The 24,428-nt window shown below is 45.0% G+C and overlaps 1 protein-coding gene across 3 annotated transcripts in view; it reads left to right on the forward strand.

The window, feature by feature from the left end:
* The window catches only part of HGSNAT (heparan-alpha-glucosaminide N-acetyltransferase), a 39,085-nt gene extending 17,954 nt beyond the window's left edge, over positions 1-21,131 (forward strand). For all 3 annotated transcript variants that reach the window (XM_004592742.4, XM_058669818.1, XM_058669819.1), the window contains 11 exons: positions 959-1,035; positions 1,647-1,677; positions 3,171-3,331; positions 4,574-4,689; positions 11,796-11,917; positions 12,144-12,270; positions 14,363-14,449; positions 17,642-17,719; positions 20,030-20,100; positions 20,183-20,295; positions 20,670-21,131. In XM_004592742.4, the coding sequence (XP_004592799.2) occupies positions 959-1,035; positions 1,647-1,677; positions 3,171-3,331; positions 4,574-4,689; positions 11,796-11,917; positions 12,144-12,270; positions 14,363-14,449; positions 17,642-17,719; positions 20,030-20,100; positions 20,183-20,295; positions 20,670-20,851 (1,165 nt within the window). In that variant the 3' untranslated portion in view covers positions 20,852-21,131. The remainder of the gene's footprint in view (positions 1-958; positions 1,036-1,646; positions 1,678-3,170; positions 3,332-4,573; positions 4,690-11,795; positions 11,918-12,143; positions 12,271-14,362; positions 14,450-17,641; positions 17,720-20,029; positions 20,101-20,182; positions 20,296-20,669) is intronic.
* The last annotated feature ends 3,297 nt before the right edge of the window (positions 21,132-24,428 follow it).

Raw genomic sequence — 24,428 nt, forward strand, 5'->3', positions numbered from 1 at the left:
TCATCCACCCTTACCAGGCACAAGCAGGGAGCTGGTTGGGAAGTGGAGCAGCTGGGACACAAACTGGCACCTACATGGATCCTGGTGCCTGCAAGGTGAGGACCTTGGCACTAGGTCATTGCACTGGGCCCAAATTTTCATTTCTAAAAAAATATTGGCGAGCCCAGCATGGTAGCCTAGTAGCTGAAGTCCTTGCCTTCCATTCACCGGCATCCAATATTGGTGCCAGTTCATATCCTGGCTGCTCCACTTCCCTCCAGCTCCCTTGCTTGTGGCCTGGGAAAGAAGCAGAGGATGGGCCAGAGCCTTGGAACCCTGCACCTGCATGGGAGACCTTGAAGAGGCTCCTAGCTGCTGGCTTCTGGCTTTGGAGTGTCTCAGCTCTGGCTGTTGCAGCCACTTGGGGAGAGAGTCAGTGGACAGAAGACCTTTCTATCTCTCGTTCTGTCTGCGAATCTGCCTTTCCAGTAAAAATAAATAAATCTTTTGAAAAATGTTGGTTATTTGAGAGACAGAGACAGATATGTAGAGAGAAACTGTCCATGTGTTGGTTCACTCCCCAAATACCTGCAACAGTTGGAGCCAGGAGCTCAGTGCAGGTGTCAGTTGTGACAGGGACCCATGTACTTGAGCTGTCACCTGATATCTCCCAGGGCCAGGGTGTGCAGCAGTAGGAAGCTACAGTCAGGATACGAGCTGGGAAGAGGACGCACGTACTGCCCTATGGAACATGGGTGTCTTAATTACCACAACCAAGGCTCACCCCCAGTGGAAGTTTTCTTAAAGAAACACTGGAAATGGTTTTGACAGACCTTTCTTGGATGGTCATCATAGTTTTAGAAGAAGTCTCATCTCAGGACTGCCTAACTGCACCTCCTGTGTGTACAGTCACATCCGGCCATGTGGCCACTCTTGTCACATCCACACTCTGAAGGCATTCTCTTTGTTGACTTTCCAGGATAGCTCTCGTGCTCATGATCTTCGTTAACTATGGAGGTGGAAAATACTGGTATTTCAAGCATTCAAGTTGGAACGGTGAGCTCCTTCCTCACAGCTGCATTGCTGGGGGTTCTGCATCCCCTAGAACCTTTACCCTGACCCCCACTGGCCGCCTTAGAGCCACAGCGCTCCTGTCCCCATATAACAAGGCAGTTTTTCCTCTTGTATATTGTAAATGTATAATGCCTCACTGTGGTGACATACAGATCCCAAATTTCTGCTGTGGGGCCAAGGGACTCGGTGTTAAGACACTAAGAATTTGGTTGTGAATGATCATTGTCATACCCCATGTGCACCTTCTGCTGGTCCTCGTATTCTAGAGGGTTCTGCTTCCTAACACTTGGGGTCCCTCTTGGGCCACCACTGAACTGGAATTAATGTGGGAAAAGCCAAATCATGGCTGTAATTCTGGCGTGGTAGTTGCAAGCTTTACATACACTCACAGTCAGGGTCTGCCCTGTTCTGTTAACGTTCAGCAGAAATCCCCCTGCCTGGAGATGGGTTGCAGAATCTCAAGGGAGAGTTTGTGTGCACGAGCTTCGTGTGAGCTTGTCCTCCATAGCAGAATACAATGGAGTTCATCCTAGATTTGAGAAGTGTTTATGTCCTGGGGTTCTCTTACTGACTGTATTTGTGTTGTTCTGCAGGATTGACAGTCGCGGACCTGGTGTTCCCTTGGTGAGTACTGGGGTGATTTCTACTCCTGTCTTCCTCATGTCTTTCATGTTTCAAGTGATGCTGGAGTTTGCTTTTGAGACCAGCTGCTAGTCCTGAACTGTAGACCTGTGTCCTGCTGTTGAGAAGTGCTTCCAGAACTTGTGTTACTGGCTGGTTGTTATACTTGTTATAGTGACTATTGCATGTGAGCATGAAAAATGAGTGACTTAATAGGGGGCATTTGTGACTGTGAATAAGGGATGCCAAATCTGATAACACAAGGAAAGGCAGCATAAGTTCTGCATGCAGTTCCATTAATACTTGTTCACTGTCCGGCAGTGATGGACTCGGTGCGTGCAGCCAGTAATCATACACATGGACTACTGACTGATGGTCAATACTGAAGTTATTAACAGCATCAGACTTAAAGACTGAGGGCCACAAAGGCATAAGGGAGATTAGTTTGAGGAATTTACATATCAACAGCAAGTGGGAATTGACTTGAGATTATGGGAGTTCCCAAGCCTTTGCCTGGAAGTACTTTTTTTTTTTTTTTTGTAAAGTAGGCCTGCAGATCTAATCAATTATCCTCCTACTAATACTGAAAATCAGTGTACGGTCATGTTTCCTAAAAGAAATACAGAATTGTGGTGTCATTGAACACAACAAATATATAGTGGGCAATGATAGTGATAAGTTGAAATTTAATGGAGCAACCAAGCTCTTTTGCCAATGGTTTATGGCTTCTTGTTCTTGCCATGGGACACTTCCTGTATGAAGTGGAGTTTGTACCTTTGCCCTGTTGCTTTAAGGAGCTTTACTTGGTAAGAGGCAGTGGCAGGAGATGGTTCATGTTTTTACTCCCTGTGTTTCATCACTGGGCTTTTACAGGAGATTCTGAGACGGGTTAACATGCCCGAAGACCTGGTGACTGTTCACGTAAATTCTCTGTGAGATTTCTAGTAGAGAATTTCTGTTGCCAGAAGCTGGACCTGACAAGGCTGATTCTGAGCCAGGGAGCCAGGAGACACCCAGAAAACAGGGCAGACTCCTCTGTAATCCCTGGCCAAATCATTTGGAGAAATTAGTGTTCTGACTTTTCCTTTATAGACATAATTTAGCGTGGCAAAAGAAAGGGAAACAGACATCTGTGTGAGTCGAGACAAAGGGAAAGAAGCAGAATCGACTTCCCATTTCTTTCAGGAGCCAAGTGAAGTTGGAAGTGACTGCAAACTTCTTTGTGTTTCTCAGCCACCTCCAGGGTCTGTGGGGGAGTGTGTTGTGATTGGCACTAAATGGGAGGCTTGTGCTTGCCAACTCCACTCAGGCTTCGAACATTCTGCTCCTGAGGCCGACCCTGTGGTACACAGCCTCAGCAGCCCAGCAGGGCAGATTCAGTCTCCTCCTTGGCTGTTAGCCTGCTATCATTTCCGTAATGTAGTAGACTATAAGTAGGGGTAGTATGTCAACAGGCATTGCAAATGGCTAGTTACTAATAGCTGGTTCTGTTGTAGGTTTGTCTTCATTATGGGAACTTCAGTTTTCCTGTCAATGACTTCTATGCTGCATCAGGGATGTTCAAAATTCAGATTACTGGGCAAGATTACATGGAGGAGTTTCCTGTTGATCATGATAGGAATTGTCATTGTGAACCCTAATTATTGCCTTGGTCCATGTGAGTATTTTTATCTAACTTGTTAGTCTATATTCAGGAAAGATGAAAATACCTGGCATAGTTAGAAGGAGATGTTTGGATTTGGGTGGTAATTATTATTGCATAGATTTGAGTGGCATTGTTGTTATTGTTATCTTGGAATTAGGTTCCTGCTGTACATATGGGGAGAGGGTCTCACCTAAATCCTGGCTTCAGGCAGGCCCTATCCTGGCTATAAATGGGGATTTGAGGGAGTGAACCATGAATTAAAGTTAGATCTCACTCTGTCACTCTGCCTTTCAAGTAAATAAAAATGAACTTAAAAAAAAAAAAAAAAAACGCTAGATCCGATGGAGCTCCAAAAAGTGAGCTGTTGCTCTTGCTCGGGTTATCGGAGGGCTTGTTACCAGGTTGGACTTGTGGTGATAACGTCAGCGTATCTGGAGGACTGGGAGAGCTGGTGAACGGCCAGTGCCTACCTGGAGCCCTTGCGTTATCCCCACTCTGCAGTAGGACAGTGTTGTTAGCCACGTCTCCCAGCAGGCCGGCTTCCCGTCTTGAGTTGGAGGCCTATCCCTCACCCTTTTACTCCATGGGCTATCCTATTTCTGGCTCTTGGGTTTGACTTATGTCTCCTGATCATAGGGATGTCTATTCCCGCAAGCTTAAAAAAAGACTTAGTTTGGGCCCAGCATGGTAGCCTAGTGGCTAAATTATCACCTTGAATCTGTCGGGATCCATATGGGTGCCAGTTCATATCCCAGGTGCTTCACTTCCCATTCAGCTCCCTGCTTATGGCCTGGGAAAGCCGTCGAGGATGGCCCAAAGCCTTGGGACCCTGCACCCATGTAGAACACCTGAAAGAAGCTCCTGGCTTCGGATGGGCTTCGGGTTGAACTCAGTTCTTGCCGCTGCGGCCACTTGGGGAATGAACCAGCAGATGGAAGATCTTTCTGTCTCTTATTCTCTCTGTAAATCTGCCTTTTCAATCGAAATTTTAAAAAATCTTAAAAAAATAAAAAGCCTCAGTTAGATGTAATCTAGGGGTTCTCAAAGATTTATAAAAATATGTACAATGCAAAAACTGTGCCTGGTGTCAAAATATTTCATGCCATCATAAGTGTATGTTGTAAGTCCATTTTTCCATGAGCTTTTAAAGGTATCTTCATGTAGGTAAGTCTACTCCCTTTGTCTGCACACTGACATTGCCTTGGGCGACGGGACGCCTTGGCTGCTGGTGTACCTAACGTGTGTCTTGTGCAGTGTCCTGGGATGAGCTGCGAATCCCTGGCGTCCTGCAACGCATAGGGGTGACTTACTTTGTGGTGGCCGTGCTGGAACTCCTCTTTGCTAAGCCTGTGCCTGAAGACTGGGTCTTGGTGAGATGCTCTGTTTTTAAAAACGGGGTCCTGGGGAGGGGATGAAAATCACTCTAGTTTTTAAAACAGTTTCTACTTCTGAGGACAGTAATGTGCTGTTAGTCAAATGTTTACTTTTGACTCCTTTCATTCAGTTATTAATCCTGTGTCAGTTTCTATTAAGATGTATTTCTTTTACTTGAAGGAGTTACAGAGAGACAGAGTCAGAAAGACAGAGAGCTTCCATCCACCAGTTATCTCCGCAGATTGCTGCAATGGCCAGAGCAGGGCTGGTTAGAAGCTGGGAGCCGGGAACTTGCTCTGGTCTTCCATATGGGTTCAGGGACCCAAGCACTTGGGTCATCTTCTACTGCTTTCTCTGGCTATTAGCAGGGAGCTGGACTGGGAGTGGAGTGGACAGAAGAATGTGGATCTGCACCCATGTGATGCTGTGTCATAGGCTGGTACCCCTATGCCACAATGCCAGCCCCAAATTACCTTTAAATTCCATTTTCTGTGAACTTTTTTCAAGCATCTTTGTGTATCGTATACCATTAAACTGGCACTAAAAATTTCTAAATTTAGGGATTGGTGTGGTGGCTTAGTAGACTAATATCAGATACTCTGCCTGCAATACCATCTGTGCTCCAGCTCATGTCCTGGCTGCTCCACTTCTCTCTGTCCTTGTTTGTGTGTTTGTTTGTTTGTTTTTAATTTTTTTTTTAAATTGCAAAGTCAAATATACAGAGAGGAAGAGAGATAGAGAGGAAGATCTTCTGTCCGATGATTCACTCCCCAAGTGAGCGCAATGGCTGGTGCTGTGCCGATCCGAAGCCGGGAACCAGGAACTTTGTCCATGTCTCCCACATGGGTGCAGGATCCAAAACTTTGGGCCGTCCTCGACTGCTTTCCCATGCAACAAACAGGGATCTGGAGGGTTAGTGGAGCTTCCAGGATTAGAACCGGTGTCCATATGGAATTCCAGTGGGTTCAAGGCGAGGACTTTAGCCACTAGGCCACTGCGCTGGACCCTCCTTGTTTGTTTTTTAAACGTACTTTTCATGATGCCGTATCATAGGCTCTGGGATTTCCCCTTCCACCCTCCCAATCCCTCCCCACCACCTCTCCACTCCCCACTGCTGTTTTTCCCTAAATTGTAACAATAATATAGTCCTTCAACAACAGTCACAAGTCTATCATTCTGCGATTTTAGTGTAATATGACAATGTAGGTATAGACAGTGGTATAAAGTCCAGCATCCTATTGTCAAGATGTAGAGAACAGTTTCACTGGGAGTCCATCGTTTATTCGGGAGTAGAGATTCATACTGCACTTGTTGGCATGCTAGTCTTCGTTATATATAGTTCCTCTTGATGAATGTTTATCAGTATATCTGTTCATCTTCTATTTTGTGTGAAGGGTTGCCTTGTGTCAGAAATAACGTATAGTATTTGTTCTTTTGGGATTGACTTATTTCAATGAGCTTAGTGATCTCTAGTTGGAACCCAGTTTGTTGCAAATGGTAAAATTTCATTCTTTTAACGACTGAGTATTCCAGAGTGGATATACCACAGCTTCTTTATCCACTCACTTTTTGACAGGCATCTGGGTTGTTTCCATGTCTTCACTATTATAAATTGTGTTGCTGTAGATACAGGATTACAGGTCACTTTCTTATATGTAGATATTACTTCGTTTGGATATATTCCCAGAAGTGGGATAGCTGGATCACACAGTAGGTCAGTTTTCAGTTGCCTTAGCACTATCCGTGCTGACTTCCACTGTGGCTGTACTAGCCCAAACTTCCACCAGTGAACCACCCACATCCATGCCAACAGGTGTTGTTAAGAGTGCTGAATGAGGGCCAATCTCACTGGAGTTAGATGGAATCTTAACGTAGTTTTTGTCTGTATTTCCCTGATAGCTAGAGAACCTGAGCATTTTTCCATATGTTTATTAGCCATTTGATTTTGTTCTTTTGAAAATAATCTGTTCGTTTTCTTCACCCATTTCTTCACAGGGTTGTTTTGCTGTCATTGAGTTTCTGAAGCTCTTTGTAAATCCTGGATATTCGTGCCCTCTCGGTTGTGTGGTGCGCAAAGGTTTTCTCCCCTCCTGCTGCCTCCAGTGCTTCTTCTCCTTGCTGATCATTTCCTTTGTTGTACAGCAGCTCCCGTGTTTGATGTAGTCCTGTTTGTCTATTTTGACTTTGATTGCCTGTGCTTTTGGTGACTTTTCTAAGAAGTCTTCCCCAGTGCCTGTATCTTGGAGAGTGCTTCCTATGTTTTCCTTCCGCAGTTTCATGGTTTCTGGGTGCAGATTTTGGTCCTTGATCCATTTAGAGTTGATTTTTGAATAAGGTGACAGTGGGGGGTCTTGCTTCTTATTTCTGCAGGTTGCTATACAATTGTCCCAGCAGCATTTGTTGAAGAGAGCAGGCTTTTTTCCTGAAATATTCTCAGTTTTGCTGTTGTTGTTGTTGAAGATGAATTGGCTGTACATGTGTGGACTCCCTTCCGGAGTTTCTGTTCCGTTGATCTTTGTTTCTGTACCAGTACCAGCCTGTTTTGATGGTCACTAATCTGTAGTATTCTTTTTGAGGTCTTAGAATTTTGATTCCTCCTGCTTCATTTTTATCCTTCAGGGTAGCTTTGATTATTCTTGATCTCTTGTGTTTTCAGATGAAATTTTATATCATCTTTTCTGTTTCTGAGAAAAATGTTGGGTTTTTGGTTGGGACCACATTGAATCTATATATTACATTTGGTAATATGGACATTTTGATGATGTTGATCCTGGTGATCCAGGAACATGATAAATTTAATTTCCTCTACTTCTTTAAAATTTTTTTTTTGTGATTTTCACCATAGAGGTCTTTCACCTCTTTGGTTGTGCTTATTCCAAGGTATTAAAGGCTCTCTGCTGTTTTAAAGGGTGTTGGAGTTAGAAGTGCTTTCTCAGCCATGAAGTTATTTGTGTAGACTAAGGTCATTGATTTATGTTCATGAATTTTGTAGCCTGCTACCCTGCCAAAGTCTCTTATGAGTTCCAATAGTCTCTTGAGTAAGTCTTTTGGGTCTCCTATATATAGAAGCATGTTGTTTGCGAACATGGATAATTTGAATTCTTCGTTTCTGATTTGAGTTTTTAAAAATTCTTTTTCTTGCCTAAAAGCTCTAGCAAGGACTTTGTTTTAAAAAGATTTATTATTTTTTTTTATTACAGAGTCACATATACAGAGAGGAGGAGAGATAGAGAGGAAGATCTGCTGTCTGATGATCACTCCCCAGATGAGCACAATGGCCGGTCTGTGCCGATCTGCAGCCAGGAGCCAGGAACCTCCTTCAGATTTCCCACACGGGTGCAGGATCCAAAACTTTGGGCCGTCCTGGACTGCTTTCCCAGGCCACAAGCAGGGAGCTAGATGGGAAGTGGAGCTTCCGGAATTAGAACCGGTGTCCATATGGGATTCCGGTGGGTTCAAGGCGAGGACTTTAGCCGCTAGGCCACACCGCCGGGCCCTAGCAAGGACTTTTAATACTGTATTGAATAGCAGTGGTGAAAATAGGCATCCTTTTCTTGTTTCAGAGCTTAGTTTCCTTGTTTAGTATGATGGTGGCATTGCGTTTTTCATATATTGCTTTGATTGTGTTGTAGAATGTTCCTTCTATGTTTAGGGTTTTTGACATGAGTTGTGTTGGATTTTATCAAATGCCTTCTCTGTATCTATTGAGGTGATCCTATGGTTTTTATTCTTGCATGTGCTGATGTGGTGTATCATATCTGTTGATTTGTGTGTGTTAAACCATTGCTGCACGGGGGTAAGTCCTACCTGGTTTAGGGGAGTGATACTTCTGTTGTATTGTTGGATCCTGTTGGTTAGTATTTTGCTGAGGATTTTTGTGTCTATGTTTGTCAAGAATATCAGTCTGTGGGCCCGGCGGCGTGGCCTAGCGGCTAAAGTCCTCGCCTTGAAAGCCCCGGGATCCCATATGGGCGCCGGTTCTAATCCCGGCAGCTCCACTTCCCATCCAGCTCCCTGCTTGTGGCCTGCGAAAGCAGTCAAGGACAGCCCAGTGCACTGGGACCCTGCACCCGCGTGGGAGACTTGGAAGAGGTTCCAGGTTCCCGGCTTCGGGCATCGGCCCGTTGCGGCTCACTTGGGGAGTGAATCATCGGACGGAAGATCTTCCTCTCTGTCTCTCCTCCTCTGTGTATATCTGGCTATAATAAAATGAATAAATCTTTAAAAAAAACAAAAAGAATATCAGTCTGTGATTCTCTTTCTCTGTTGTGTCCATATCTGGTTTTGGTATTAAGGTGAGGTTTGGAAAGTGTTTCAAAGATTGCCTCCTTTTCTGTTGTTTTGAATAGCTTGTGGAGGATTGGGGTAAATTTTTCTTGAAACATTTGGTAGATTATAGCAGTGAAGCTATCTGGTCCAGGGCATTTCTTGGTTAGGAGGGATTTTTTTTTTTTTTTTTTTTTTTTTTGGTTAGCTGGGATTTAATTATTGATTCAATCTCCATCCTGTTTAGAGGTGTATTTAGATTATTAACTGCCCTGGTTCAATTTTGCTAGATTGTCTGTGTGCAAAAATCTGTCCATTGTTCTTGACCTTCTGATCTGTGATGTATAATTGCTTGTAATAGTTTCAATCAAGAACATTTTATGTATGTCTGATGTATCTGTTATATTTCCTTTTTCATCTTTGATGCTTTTGATTTGTATCTTCTCCCTCCCTCCCCTTTTTAAAATTAGTTGGACTAGTGGGGAATCTATTTTGTTCTATTTTATTTTATCTTAATTAAGAACCAGTTCTTTGGGCCTGGCACCATGGCCTAGCAGCTAAAGTCCTCACCTTGAATGCACCGGGATCCCATATGGGCGCTGGTTCTAATCCTGGCAGCTCCACTTCCCATCCAGCTCCCTGCTTGTGTCCTGGGAAAGCAGTCGAGGAGGGCCTAGAGCCTTGGGACACTGCACCCATGTGGGAGACCTGGAGGAGGTTTCTGGTTCCCGGCTTCGGATCGACACAGCACCGGCCGTTGCGCACACTTGGGGAGTGAATCATCGGACAGAAGATCTTCCTCTCTGTCTCTCCTCCTCTCTGTATATCTGACTTTGTGATAAAAATAAAAATAAATCTTTAAAAAAAAATTTTACACCACAGACAGCTGTGTCTGGCAGTTATGTCTGGGGGTCACTCGGAACTGTTTTGGATGGAACCAATTGGATGCCAAGTTGGTATTGTTTTCCTGGTGGGACCATGTGATGTGTTGAGATGGAAGTAAGTTCTCTTCTAGCTTAGCATATGCTCAGTTTACCATTCTCCCTCCCTTCAGAGCCTTTGCCACAGTTACAAAATGGCAGCTGGTGCGGTGCTGGTCGGGGTCTGGGTCGTGAAATTCACCCTGTCCCTACACCTGACTGCTTGGGTTCTGCCACTCTGCTTTTGTTCCTGGTCAGATTAAAGAAATCAGCAGTACTCACAGTTCTATGGCTGGGTTCACCTTCTGAGTTCTGGGTGGTCTCCCCTTCCCATTTGTCCACTGGTGGAACTCCGATTGCTGCTAGGGTATCTGTTCACTGCACTGCCACTCTGCTGTCTCTGCTGCTTCCCCATGTTCGTGAGTCTCCCAGTGTCCTTATTTTGTTGGCCTGTCCTCTCCTGTTTCCCAGAATTGGGCCCTCTCTGCTTCACCTCAGCTAATCCCTCTCCATTTTTAAAACATGTCCTCATCCTATTCTGCCACCTTGAAACTCCCCTTGCTCCACTTCCAATCCACCCCCCAGCTTATGGCCTGGGAAAGTTCCTGATCAAGACTCAGGTTCTTGGGCTCCTAGACCCATGTGAGAGACTTGGAGGAAGCTCCTGGCTCCTGGCTTTGGATTGACTCAGCGCTGGCTGTTGTGGCCATTTGGGGAGTGAACCAGTGGATAGATGATCTCCCTCTCTGTTTTTCCTTCTCTCAGTAAATCTGCCTATCAGATTACAAAAAAAAATCTTTAAAAAAATTCTAAAGTTGTTCAGTTTGAAAGGTATATACGGGAGGCAGGCAGATCAGGAGATGTTTTATTCACTGGTTCTCTTCCCTAATGTCCATAAGAGCCAGGACTAGGCCAGGCAAAGCCAAGAGCTCAGAACTCAGCCTAGGTCCCCTCCAGGTGGGTAGCAGGAATTCAAGTAGTTGAGTTTAAAATGTACAGTTCAGGGCCAGTGTGACAACCTAATGGCTATTAAAGTCCTCATTTTGCAGGTGCAGGGATATGGGCGCTGGTTCGTATGCTAGCCGCTCTACTTCCCATCCAGCTCCCTGCTTGTGACCTGGGAAAGCAGTTGAAGATGGCCCAAAACTTTGGGACCCTGCACCCATGTGGAATACCCAGAGGAGTCTCCTGGCTTCTGGTTTTGGATTGGCTCAGCTCTGGCCGTTGCAGACACTTGGGGAGTGAAGCAGTGGACAGATCTTTCTCTCTCTCTCTCCCCTTCTTTCTGTATATCTGTCTTTCCAATAAAAATAAATACATCTTTAAAAATATATACAGTTTAGTGATATTTTGTGTATCCACTACACAATTTTGATACATTTTCTTTATTCCAACAAATAGCTACAGCCAGTTCCTGTCTGAGAGCTCTTGTAGTGCTAACTCCTACTCTTGTGTTATTATTTTTAAAAATCTATGTATTTGCCTATTCTGACCATTTCTATAAATGAAATAACTTAAAATGTATTTTTTTGATGTCTGGCATTTTATGCTGGACAGATTTGTTGAGGTTTCATGTCACATACCTGTTCCCTTTCTACTGCTGAATAAACTCCCATAAATAAGATGCACCATGTTTTGCTTACCCGTTCCTTAGCTGATGACCATTTGACTGGTTTTCTGCTTTTTCACTATTGTGACTAATGATTCTGAGTATGTTTGTGTATAGATTTGTGTGTGAACACATTTTCAGTTCCTAATGAATAATCTAATGGATATTCTACTCTCAGATTTCAGACAACAAAGTACATATTACATACATGTCTGTATTGGTGCCGCACAGGGCGAGTCACCTTTTGGCTGCATTTTTCTCTTCCTTAGCCCCTACGTGATGGTGTTCTTTCCTGTCCCTCCCTCAGGAAAGGAGCTACACTTGTCTTGGAGATGTCACTTCCAGCTGGCCCCAGTGGCTTGTCATTCTGCTGCTGGAAAGCGTTTGGGTGGGCTTGTCCTTCTGGTTACCTGTTCCTGGGTGCCCCACGTAAGTGAACCCTCACAGGTCATCCCTTTCTCAATGTCATTTTCTCTGATAGAGGAGTTATGTGTTGTCTCAGGGTCAATTTGGGTAGCAGTTGCCTAAATCAAATGCACAGGGCAGTGATGAGAGTGCCTGTGGCCAGTGGGATGCACATGTTTAAAGCTCTTGAACTAGACTCTGTTATCCTTCATGGGGTGTTACTGTTTATATTCGTTTTCTACTCTTTTAGTGGCTATCTTGGCCCTGGTGGCATTGGAGACTGGGGAAGGTATCCGAATTGTACCGGAGGAGCTGCAGGCTACATCGACCACCTGCTCCTGGGGAGTGAGCACCTTTACCAGCACCCTTCTTCTACCGTGAGTGACAGTGGCTCCGCTTGGACCTAGATGCTTAGGATCTTGGTGAAGGGAAGTGGAGAGACCTGGCCACCTCTAACCTGTGGCCATTTAGAAAGATGTGATGGGAACTACCATTTAATCTGAAAAGCTGACTGACAGTATACTTTGATGTTCACTGTGTGGCAGTGGGTGTGCATTAATCTGGGCTATAAAGCGACATGCTCTGTGATGTATTAGCACTTGGGTCTCTGGATGTCTCACATTTGGCTTTTCTGGCTGCTGGTTCTGCCGAAAAGGAAAGTTGATTAGGGATCTTTGCTGAACTGTACCTATGGGGGATGAAGTAAACAGGACTGGGCCGGGGAGGAGGTAATGGCAGGTGGCTGCCCAGAAGCCCCATTGGCCTCACAGTGAGTTAGGGTAACACCTCAACCATTTGGTATTGGGGTTGGCGGGGTGACAAACCTTTTCCTGGTTGGACAGGCACTGCCTGTAGTAAAGGGGGACTACTGGAGAGGCAGCTTTGCTAAATCCAGGAGAGTTCAGAAAGGTGACCTGGCTGAGAGCTATTGTCCCTGAATACTTCTTGCATCGGAGAGAATGAACCCTTTAGTCCTGCAAGGGGGCAGGGATTCGGGTGGTCAGCTCCTCCGTGTCCTACTCTATACATTTCCAAACCTCCATGACCTCTGCATCATGGATGCATTTATTTATTTAAAATGTTTATATTTCTTTTTTTTCCAAAAGATTTATTTATTTGAAAGGCAGTGAAACAAAGAGTCAGAGAAAGAGGGAGGCATAGGGCCAGGAGTGAAAGAAAACAATGAGTGAGAGACAGGGAGATGTTTGGTTCATTGATTTAATTCTCAGCTGGTTGGAGCTGAGTGAGTCCAAAGCCGGGAACTTCTTCTGTGTCTCTTGTGTGTACAGTGGCCAAGCAGTTGGGGCATTCTTCACTGATTTCCCAGGTCATGAGCAGGGAGATGGATTGGAAGTGGAGCAGCTGGTACTCAAAAGGCACCTTCATGGGGTATTGGTGCTGCAGGTGGCAGCTGGGTGGGGGGCTTTACCTGCTGTACAACAACATCAAGTTCTTCAAGATTTATTTTATGTATTTGAAAGACAGAATAAAAGGAGAGAGGGAGAGAGAGAGAGAGAGAGAGAGAAAAGAGATCTTTGATTTGCTGGTTTATTTTCCAAATGGCTGCAATTCCTGGATTTGGGACGGGACGAAATCAAGAACCCAGAGCTCCATCCAGGTCTCCCATGTTGGTGGTATGGGGTCAAGTACTTGGGCTGTCTTCTGCATTCACAGGCATGTTAGCAGGGAGCTGCACAGGAAGTAGAGCAACTGGGACTTGATCTAGCACTCCAGTATGGGGTGCCAGACTTGTAAGTGGTGACTTAACCTGTTGAGATACACCACTTGCCATTATATATTTATAATTGAAATTACAAATACAAATGTGTGTGTTCTTATTTATTCAAAGGCAGGGAGAAAGAGAGGCAGAAAGATCAGAGATCTCCCATCTCCTAGTTTATTCTCCAGAAACTCTCAGTGCTTGGAACAGTCAGGCCTAAGTTAGAAGTTGGAAACACAATCTGAGTCTTAACACTTGGGTAGCAGACACCCAACTACTTGAGCCATTATCTATTCCCTCTGAGGATTCTCATTAACATGGGACTGGAATCAGAAGTGGAGCTAGAACTTTTAATTCAGGCATTCCCATATGGGTTCTGCATGTTTTAACCAGCATCTTAACCACTAGGCCAACACCCACCCAATGAATGTGTATTTTTGGGTTGTTTGCCTTAAAAGAAGGCAGGAAGCTGTTGATACACAGTGGCGTTGGCCTAAAAGCAGGGCTGAAAATGCTGAGGGTGTTCTGGATTGTATTGGTCGCTGATGAACAGCCTGAGAGGTCTGTTGGAAGCTGAAATGTTCACCTTTATCTTCCTGTAATCCTGGTGAACGGGTAGTATGGCTGATCGTAAAGGGCAGACACATCGGGTCCTGGAATGCATGATAATTTGCATCTGGTCCGAGGCTGCTGGTATGTATCTCTGTGGCTGGTAGCTGAATGCTGTCTTCTTGTTCCATTTCCTGAAGGTGCTGTATCACACCGAGATGGCCTATGACCCAGAAGGTATCCTAGGGACCATCAATTCCATCGTGATGACATTTTTAGGAGTTCAGGTAATGTTTGTTTCATTAGGATGTTTATGATCATTGATGCATCACAAGTTCAAAAACTGTTTCATTAAAATAACTGGAAGCATGTCCCCTTTTGTGTAATATGAATGTGATATATTCATGTCGGTAAATTGTGTAGAACCGCAAATTGCTAAAATGCAGCACACTGAGATAATAGGTATTTCTTATATCACCCTCACACACTACAGTGTTTTTATTTATCTGGCTTATGTTAGTAACCGTGTTTCTGGATAGAAGGTGACCCTGGTGGAGTGTGCAGAGTGTTTGAGTATTGGTCACATTGGGAGGCCATCATGCCACCTAGTCACATGTGCTGTTAACATATTGAGGCTTGGTCACTTGGAAGGAACAGAAAGGTGTTTCCCAATTCTAGAGTGTGGGAATCAAGAAACTGGCAGGTTTGTTGTCAAATGACAACCATTTCTCTGTTTCCAAGGTGTATTTTGACTGGCCTCTGAAAGGACATAGGTGTTCTTACATGGTGGAAGGCAGGAGAGCAGAGACACTGAGCTTGCCTCCATGATCTTAAGTAAAAGTCACACTGAGTCCACCCTCATGACCTGATCATCTCCCAGAGGCTCCCAATCCCACCTCTTGGTGGCCTGGTTTCAAGATAGGAGATAGCACAGGCATTCAAAGCTCTGTGCTTCATACAGCCTTAGTGTGAACTTATTCTATGCCAAAGTCAGTATAGGTTATCTCTGGTTTAACTCATGGTTTTGTTAAAATTCTTAACAGTCTGAAATTTTCTTCTGATAGTTTTTGTTGGTGATTGAAACTCTTCTTTGAGGGGGAAAAAGCAGGGAAGGCATAGAACTGTGATGATGGGAATATTCTATCTGTGCCTCCCACTAGAGCAGCCCCTTGCCAGGGTAGCTGTTGAGTATCTGACACAAGGAACCAACATTTTAATTTTATTTAAAATTAGTTTAATTTTAAATCATTTTTTAATTTTTAGTTTAAAAATGCACACTTGTTTATTTGAGAGGTAAATAGAGAAAGAGATAGAAAGTTTCACTGGTTTACTGCACAAGTGCTTGCAGTGGCTAAGACTGGGCTGGGCCAAGTCTGGGAGCTCTGCAGTCAGTGCAGGTCTTTAGCCAGAGTCAAGAGCTAGAGCTGGGTGCCGGAAGTGCAGGCTCTCTGATGTACCTCTCAATTGGCATCTCAATTGCTAAGTGCCAGCTCCTGACTTTAAAGTTATTTAGTTTTAAATGTTTTTGGTATCAGTTGGATTCAGTAAATTTTTTTTTTAAGATTTGTTTTATTTTTATTACAAAGTCAGATATACTGAGAGGAGGAGAGATAGAGAGGAAGTGGAGCTGCCGGGATTAGAACCAGCGGCTATATGGGATCAAGGCGAGGACCTTAGCCACTCGGCCACACTGCCGAGCCCCAGTAAATTGGTTTTTTAAAAAATATGTATTGATCTGTTTTACAGGCAGAGCAATAATGTACACACACACACACACACACACACACACACACACACACTCAGAAATACATCCATTTACTGGTTCACCCTTCCAAATGGCCATAACGGCTAGGGTTGGGCTAGGTCTGAGCCATGAGTAAGGAATTTCGTCTGTATCTCTCATGTGGCTGTTGGGGACCCAAGCGCTTGGGCCACCTTCTGCTGCCTTCTCGGGTGCATTAGCAAGGAGCTGAATCAGCAGAACAGCCAGGACTCAGACCTGTCCTTTCTTGTGTTATTACAAAGAGATAATTACAAGCGGTAGCTTAACCCACTATAGCACAAGCCTGGGCCCTGATTTTAAATTTAAATTCAGGTGTAGTGAGTGGTTCCTATATTGGATCGTGCACGTCTAAGTCACATGTATTCTGGTGATGAACTGATTTTTTACTTAGAAATGTTGTCTTTATCCTTACAGTACTTTATACAAGAAAACTTCAGCAAGTTCATGGAAAACGCAAATAAAAAACAAATTTAGTGTAGAAGTAATTTTGAAATCTACAGATAGTTTTTTTCAGAATATCCATTTTTTTTTTCCCCCACAGGATAAGAAAATTTTCTTGCACTAAAGCCAATACTTGTAGTTTCATTTTCCCACAGTTTGCAGCCATGTCACCTTGCACTTTCTCACACAGTCATTTCCCCACTGTGGGTGCCCTCTGGGTCAGTCTGTCCAAGGCAGAGACACAGAGTGAGTGGAGAAGCCCCACGCCTGAGGAGGAATCCCACTCTGCCACTTGTAACTGGGGACCTTTAGGCCTGTTACTTGGCCCCTGTGTACTGCAATAGCACCTGCTTCCTTGTAAGAAGTTATGATGATTAAATAGGTGCATTCGTGTAAAGTTCTGAGAACTGGCACATAGACAGCACTAGTACTTTTTAGAAACTATTATTATAAATCATTAGTTACTTTCTGATCTTGAGCCGTTCAAAAATTCACTCCTTTTGGAAGGATGTCTTGCAACGTCTACATTTTGCTGCTTTAAAATGTTTCCCAGCTCTAGTTCTACTCTGTCCCTGTCCCTCATCCATGCTGCCTGATAGGCTGTTAAGAAGGCCAGCCTGAGCTGGTCCCTGGTCACTTGGAGGGGAGACATGTGGGAGAAGCCCTCCTCCCAGGTACCTGTCACCTGTGCTGTTTGACTCTTGTTGTGAGCCTTCTGTGCATGCTGCTCCATTGTGTTCAGACTGCTATTCCTGCAGGGCCATGTCCTGCTCGTGGCCTCAGCCCAGCGGCACCTCCCATCTAATGTTCATTTTCCAGGCTTCATAAGCAAGGGCAGGAGTAGTGTTGCATTCCATCTGGTAGTCCCAGGAGTTAGCAGCTTACCTAGCACATGGATGTTCACTGAGTAACAAAGGCAAAGGATGAATATGAGACAAGACTGTCTTAGTTCTTGGGTGCTAAGTTACAGTTGGGCGGGAGTAAGAAGCTCAGACGGCTTATTGCATTGCGTAATGATTATAGGTATGGAAAATGTATAGTATGTTTCTCTAGAGAAAAACTGGAAGAATGATCTTGAATGTTTCCATCAGAAAGAACTGGTAAATTCTTCCCCTCACTTGACAATAGTGTGTGTACAGGTGGGACCCCATAAATATGATTTTGTTATGTCAGTTGAAATTAGAACTCTCTACAAATCTTAAAAGCAGGATTTTACTGAAGGCAATTCTTGGTCATGTTGCATTTTCTTTTCCAGGCAGGGAAGATTCTGTTGTATTACAAGGGTAAGACCAAAGATATCCTGATTAGATTCACTGCTTGGTGTTGTTTTCTAGTAAGTAACTGACATTCCTCATTGAAACTTCTTTTCTTCACACATGTACACCTATGCATGCATTATAAAAACTTTTCATTTATATTGGTCTGTTGTGGTGCATCAGCCTACAACATTGGCATACTATACGAGTATGTGTTCAGGTTCTGCCAGCTCCACTTCCAACTCAACTGTTTGGGAGATCAGCAGAAGCTGACTTAAGTGCTGGGCCCCTGCTGCCCACAGGGAAGGTCCTGATGGAATTCCGGGTTCCCGTCTTTTGGCATTACCGAGCCGTGGCTGTTGGGGCATTTGAGGATTGAGCCAGCAGATAAAAGATCTCTCTTTGTGTCTGTCCCTCTGTGTGTCTATAACTCTACCTTTTAAACAAATAGGTAAATTTAAAAAATGTTTCAAACCACCTATTTGAAAGGCACAGAGAGACATACAGACAGGCAGACAGAGATGTCTGATTCTCTGATTTATTCCCCAAATGCCCTACTATAGCCAGGAGCTAGGAACTCAATTCAGGTTTCCCATGTGAATGGCAAAGATCACTACTTGCTGCTGCCTCCCAGGCTTTTAAAATTTATTTAGTTTTACATCCTACCTATGCAACTTGAGTTACTTTTTAAAAAAGACTTCATGTATCTGAAGGGCTTAGTAACACACACACACACATCTTCCCTTTGTTAGTTCATTTCTCAAATGACCACAATGACTGGAGCTGGGCTAAGCCATGGTTAGGAGCCTTGCACTCCATTTAGGTCTCCCCTATGTGTGGGCAGAGGACTTGGCCATCTTCTCCTTCATTCCCAGATGTATTAGCAGGGAGCTGAATTGGAGGTAGAGCACCCAGGACACAAACTGGTGCTCTTCTATGGAACATTGGTGTTAGAAGGGGCAAGTCAACCTGTTAGAACACAGTGCTGGCCCCCAGATTAATTTTTCTTAGGATATATGCCTTTGTAGGTAGAAAAATATTTGCCATCAAACAGCCAAGAATGTTTGAAGGATGGCGTGAGGTCTAAATATTGTGTAAGGAATCTTATTAGGACAGGCAGACTAATAGTCTCAGGTATGGAGACTTCAGCTTTCTGATCCGTATTGAGAAAGTGAGTGAAAGACTGAATGGGTATTCATTTTACCCCTGACCTTGCAGTTATGTTTGCTGCTAAGATTCACTCTAATTGATCAGTTGGTTTATCTTCAATGCAGAGGAATACCAAAAAGCTACGTTTTAGAGAGTAGTTTTAGTTATACCATTTAAAAACAGTTTCCAGTTATAAGAGTAAAGTTGAAGCTTATTTTTCAGTTGTTTTTGTTTGTTCAGATTCATTTATTTAATTGAAAGTCAATGTTACAAGCAGAGAGATACACACACAAAGAGATTTTCTATCCAGTGATTCACTTCCTAGATGGGGATAATGCTAGGATTTTGTTAGGCCAAATCCAGGAGCCAGGAACTTGTAACAGGTTTCTAAATGGGTGGCAGGGCCCGAGTACTTGAGCCGTCTTCTGCTGCTTTCCCAAGGCCGTTAGCTGGACGGAGCTGGGTTGGAAGTGGTGTCACCAGTATGATTGTGCATATGGGATGGTGGCCTGGAGAGTGAATTCTGGTTTTTTTTTTTTCCCAAGATTTTATTTGTTTGGGGCCTGATGCGATGGCTTAGTGGCTAAATCCTCATCTTGCATGTGTCGGGATCCCATATGGGTGCTGGCCCATGTCCTGGTTGTTCCACTTCTATTCAGCTCCCTGCTTGTGGGCTGGGAGGGCAGTAGAAGATGGTCCAAAGCCTTGGGACCCTGCACCCACATGGGAGATGCAGAAGAAGTGCCTGGCTCCTGGCTTTGGATTGGCTCAGCTCTGGCTATGGTGGCCACTTTGGGAATGAACCAACAGATGGAAGATCTTTTCTCTCTATGTCTGCTTCTCTCTGTAAATCTGCCTTTCCAATAGAAATAATCTTTTAAAAAAAGGATTTTATTTATTTTAAATACAGAGTTACAGAGAAAGTGAGGGAGAGACAGAAAGATGTCTGATTCGCTTCCCAAATGGCCACAGCAGCTGGGACTGGATCAGGTTGAAGCCAGGAGCTTCTGAGTTTCCCATAGAGGGGCAGGGGCCAAGCACTTGGGTTCTGCTGCTTTTCCCAGGCCGTTAGCAGGAAGCTAGGTTGGAAGTGGAGTCACCAGGACTGCAGTTGTACCCATTTGGGATGCTGGTGTCACAGGAGGCAAGTTGCTTTACCCGCTACTACACGTCAGCCAACAGAGTTGTTTTGTGAGATAATAATATAAAACCTGAAGATCATTCTTCTCTCATTATAGAGCCTTATTTCTGTTGCTTTGACAAAATGTTCTGAGAACGAAGGCCTTATTCCAATAAACAAAAACCTCTGGTAAGTATCGAAAAGTGTCACTGAGGAGTGATGATGTCTCACGTTGGGGTTGGCTGCAGGACCTCATTCTTCCCCACTCCAGGTCAATTTCCTACGTCACTACCCTGAGCTCCTTTGCCTTCTTCATCCTGCTGGTCCTGTACCCAGTTGTGGACACGAGGGGACTGTGGACAGGAGCTCCATTCTTCTATCCAGGTAAGTGATCTCTAACCCCAGGCAGTCACTGTTCAGGAGAAGCAGCAGGATCCAGGAGCCATCGACCCCGTTTTACCTGATTAAAATATCTGTGTTCTACACGTGTGGGTTGATTCCCAGCTCTAGGTGCTGACCCAGCTTCTTGCCAATGCCGATCTTGCGTGGCAGTAGTGATGGTTCTGAGGCATCAGTTGCCTGCCACCTGTGTTGGAGACCTGGATTGAATTCCTGGATCCTGGCATCAGCCCTGGCCCAGCCCTGGCTGTTGTCTGCATCTGTCTCTGTGTCTGATTCTTTGCTTTTTGAATAAAGAGATAGCAAATGGATGACCAGGTGTGACTCAAAACACATCATCTTCTGTGTCTCTCCTTTAGGAATGAATTCTATTCTGGTGTATGTGGGACACAAGGTGTTTGAGGACTACTTCCCCTTTCAGTGGAAGCTGGGGGATAACCAGTCGCATAGAGAGCACCTAACACAGAACCTCACTGCCACCGTCCTTTGGGTGCTCATCGCCTATGTTTTGTACAGAAAGAAGATTTTTTGGAAAATCTGACAGCCATCGTGGAGATTTGTTGCTGGAAACACATCTTGTGAGCCTGTGGGAAGTATTCAAGCAGCTTTTGTGCAAGGGATCTTTCATTTAGAAATCAATGGATGTGTGCTTTCCAGATCATCAGGGGAAACGGTGATAAACAAGGTCACTGCAGTATGGCTCACCAGAACTCTGCCGGACTGTCTTGAGACCTCCTATTTGGAATGTAATTTGTCTCTTTTCCTTCATCTTCTGCAGAACTGGATGGATTTGTAACTTTCTTCTTGTAGAGCTCATTGAGCTCTCCAAAAGAGAATCTCTATGGACACTTTGCTTCTGTGAAGGATGCAAACTGACTCTTAATGGATTTTTGTCTTTGTGTACCTTTCCGTTCATATGCACATACCAGCTGGACACATTGCCAGTCCCGTGTGGCTGAGTACAAAGTAACTGAATGGCCCATGCCATCATCTGGGTGAATATTTATATTAAATACAATTTTGTGTTTCCAAAAGGCCAAGTAATAATTTGTTTGAAAGTCTTAAAAGGGTTTGTTGGGTCCCAAAGGTTTCTATCAAGCAGCCGTTTTCTCATTTCCCTACTTGAAAAAAAGTTACAGTATAGATGCGTAATTGCCAACCAGCTCACTTACGGCTGCCTGCTCAGGTAATCCCCTTTGTACTTTCCTGTCGTTTGTCTGCCCATCTCTCTCTCTCTCTGTTCTTCTTCCTTCTGTCATCTGCCCTGCTGTCTGTCTATGCCCCTATGTGGCAGCCAGGGCTCAGGATTGTAGCTGTTGAAGAAAGGACCTTGTCCTGCACTTGCCTGTGTGCCATCACTGCTGTGCCTGCTGTGTGTGGTGCTGGGCCAGTGCTGGACCTGGCTGGGCTTTGGTTTCCTCATCTGAAATTACAGGGGAGGTGTAAAACTTTGAGCTGCCTTCCATGGCTTTCACAGGGTAAGGCGGTTTTTCTGAATCTTCACAGAATTGTTACAGTGAACTCTTCAACAGAATAAGGAACACTTGAAAACAAAACAAAATAAAACCAACTCTTATTGGAATCAGTCTTCAAAAATAGCCCTCTACAGTGGAGCCCCTTCCCCTGCTGCAAGTCTCAAACCTGGAGAAACAAGTTCTTAGGTTAGGACCCGGCACAGTTGCTCAGTAGCTACATCCTCATTCTGCAAGCACTTGGATCCCTTATAGGTATTGATTCATGACCCGGCTCCTCCACTTCCTATCCAGCTCCCTGTTTGTGACCTGGAAAAGCAGTAGAGGATAGCCCAGAGTCTTGGGACCCTGCACCCACAGAAGAAGCTTTTGGCTTTGGATTAGTTCAGCTCCAGCCTTTGGAAGATTTTTTTCTCTGTCTCCACTTCTCTCTGTAATCTGCTTTGCCAATGAAAATTAAAAAAAAAAAAAAAAAAAAGCATTTGTTTTAAAGCTGTTAGGGTAGAGGAAGGTGGACATTGAGAAAACAGCACCTTGCATGAATTTGCCATCATACTCAGGAATTTGCTGTGAGAGTGGGATTGGGTTATCATAGCCAGAGCTGCAGAGAGGGGCATCCTGGGACCTCGGGATGGGAGCAGGGGAGATAGGGACCGGTGAATCCTGAGTTTCTCCTGCTCCATCTTAGGTGCCCCGGGGCAGCCGGCACAGGTGGAGGTAAAGGCAACTTGCTGGTGACCAGCACCAACACAGTGGGGGGATCAGGACAGGATGAGGCTGAAGGGGACATCCTAGGGCCTGCAGGATTGAAGTGGGTCCATAGATTGTACCCAATAGAAGTAATTTGTCTCAATCATTACGTGGTGGGTCAGAGTGTGAACCTCAGGAAGCTGGGGAAGGTGTATGGGGGGGTCCTCTGTAAGTTTTAAGTAAAAAATATGGGCTTTGCAACTTGCCAGCAAATCTATCTGCAGAGGAGGAAAAGGAAGCAGGGAAAAGGGCTTCAGGGACTTGGAACCCAGGTCTACAGGTGAAAGTGTTAGCGTTCTTAGGACCATGGCACACTGGGTACCATCCTGCCTGCTCTCCTTACATGGACCCTGGGTAAGGGGTTGAGCACCCTGACTCTGGCCTTGCTGGGCCAGGAGTGTCTGACAACACTCTTGACGTCACCACTGCCGAGCACCCATCCATGTTCTGGAGCAGTCAGAACACTGGCTTCCTAGGGACTGATGGGCTCAGTGTGAATTTTTTAGACAAGGGGTATCTGGCACAGGTGGGTGGATTTGGTACAGGCAAATGGAAGCTACTTTCTTCCTGCCCTGCTGATGTGGGGACCTTCACTCCCAGGTGGGCGGCCCTGGTCTGTTAGAGCTGCTGCTGGCGTAGAGTTGAGCACTGAGTGGTGCCTGGTGTGTAGACCTTGTACACCTGCAAGGTGATTGAGAATGTGCTTTTTGTAGGATTCTTCATGGAACACAGGTGTCTGGGCAGGTGTTGTGCTCAGTACTGACCTCAGGTCAGGTCTGCAGGTGTGTACTAGAGATATGGGGCCCTCTGGTGGGTCCCTCTAGCAGTCAGGGACGTGGTAATGCACTTCAGTGGCAAGCTGCGTGAAGGGACCTGCAGGAACCACCCTGATCTGGGTCTCCTCCTGTCCCTATCCTGTGGTAGAGTCACCTTCTGGGACCTCAGGAACTGGGTGCTGCCTGCCTAGCTAAGGTCTGTTTTCATCCCAGTTGTAGGTGCAGGAGCCAGGGAGCTATTCCCTTGTGTTCTTCCAGTGCTGTGTCACCAAGTCTGGCTTGCTTTTATTGCACTTTTAAATTTACCTTATTTTTTTATGTTGTTTACATAGTTGAGGACCACTGATTAGAATAGGGGGTCAAGGAATGGGGGAAAGTGGATGGATAAAACAATTGCTTCCAATTGTTTTTTTCTTCCTGTATAGTGGGGGGCAGGGGAGTTGGGGAAGGGAGAGAAGGGAAAGGGCTGCTCTCAGTAGCCTAACTACAGCAGTACCCAGGGATGGGAGATGGCCTCTGTATGTCATCCTAGGGTTCCCAATGTGGAGCATGTTCCAATTGTACTGCTTACATGGTTTCAATAGTTCTGGGATGTTGTTGATTTCTTTGCTCCAAGGTTGAGGAAATCCTTCCAAGGTCCACCAGCTGACATATTCCACCCGAGAGTCTCCACTCACCTATGCACTTGCTGTCAAAGATTAACTGGCAGAATTGTCCTATTTATTCTGCCAACGAAGGTACTCGATGTCTTCTGCAGACTCCAATGATCTGTCATGTCCCCCATGTGCACCTGGGCATGTCCTCCAATGCACAGCTTTCAGCAACCAAGGATGCCCAGTTCTGACACATGCACTCCACAGTCAGATCACATATCTTGTGGTTCTGCCTGTGGTTCAAGTTCTGAGTCCAGTGGTCCAACTGGGAGGATCCCCAAAGAAACCTTGCCACAGATGATCCCAGACTTGACTCTTATGTGTGTCAACCAATGCAGGGTCTGGCTCAGTCCACCATTCACATCAGACTATACACACATGAGTGGTAGCAGTCACCAGGTCAATTCTGTCCCCAGCCACAACTTAACACAAACTGACAGATGCTGTGGCCCACCCTAACCCTGCCC

Source organism: Ochotona princeps, chromosome 11 (genome assembly GCF_030435755.1).
Source record: "Ochotona princeps isolate mOchPri1 chromosome 11, mOchPri1.hap1, whole genome shotgun sequence".
Lineage (NCBI taxonomy): Eukaryota > Metazoa > Chordata > Mammalia > Lagomorpha > Ochotonidae > Ochotona > Ochotona princeps.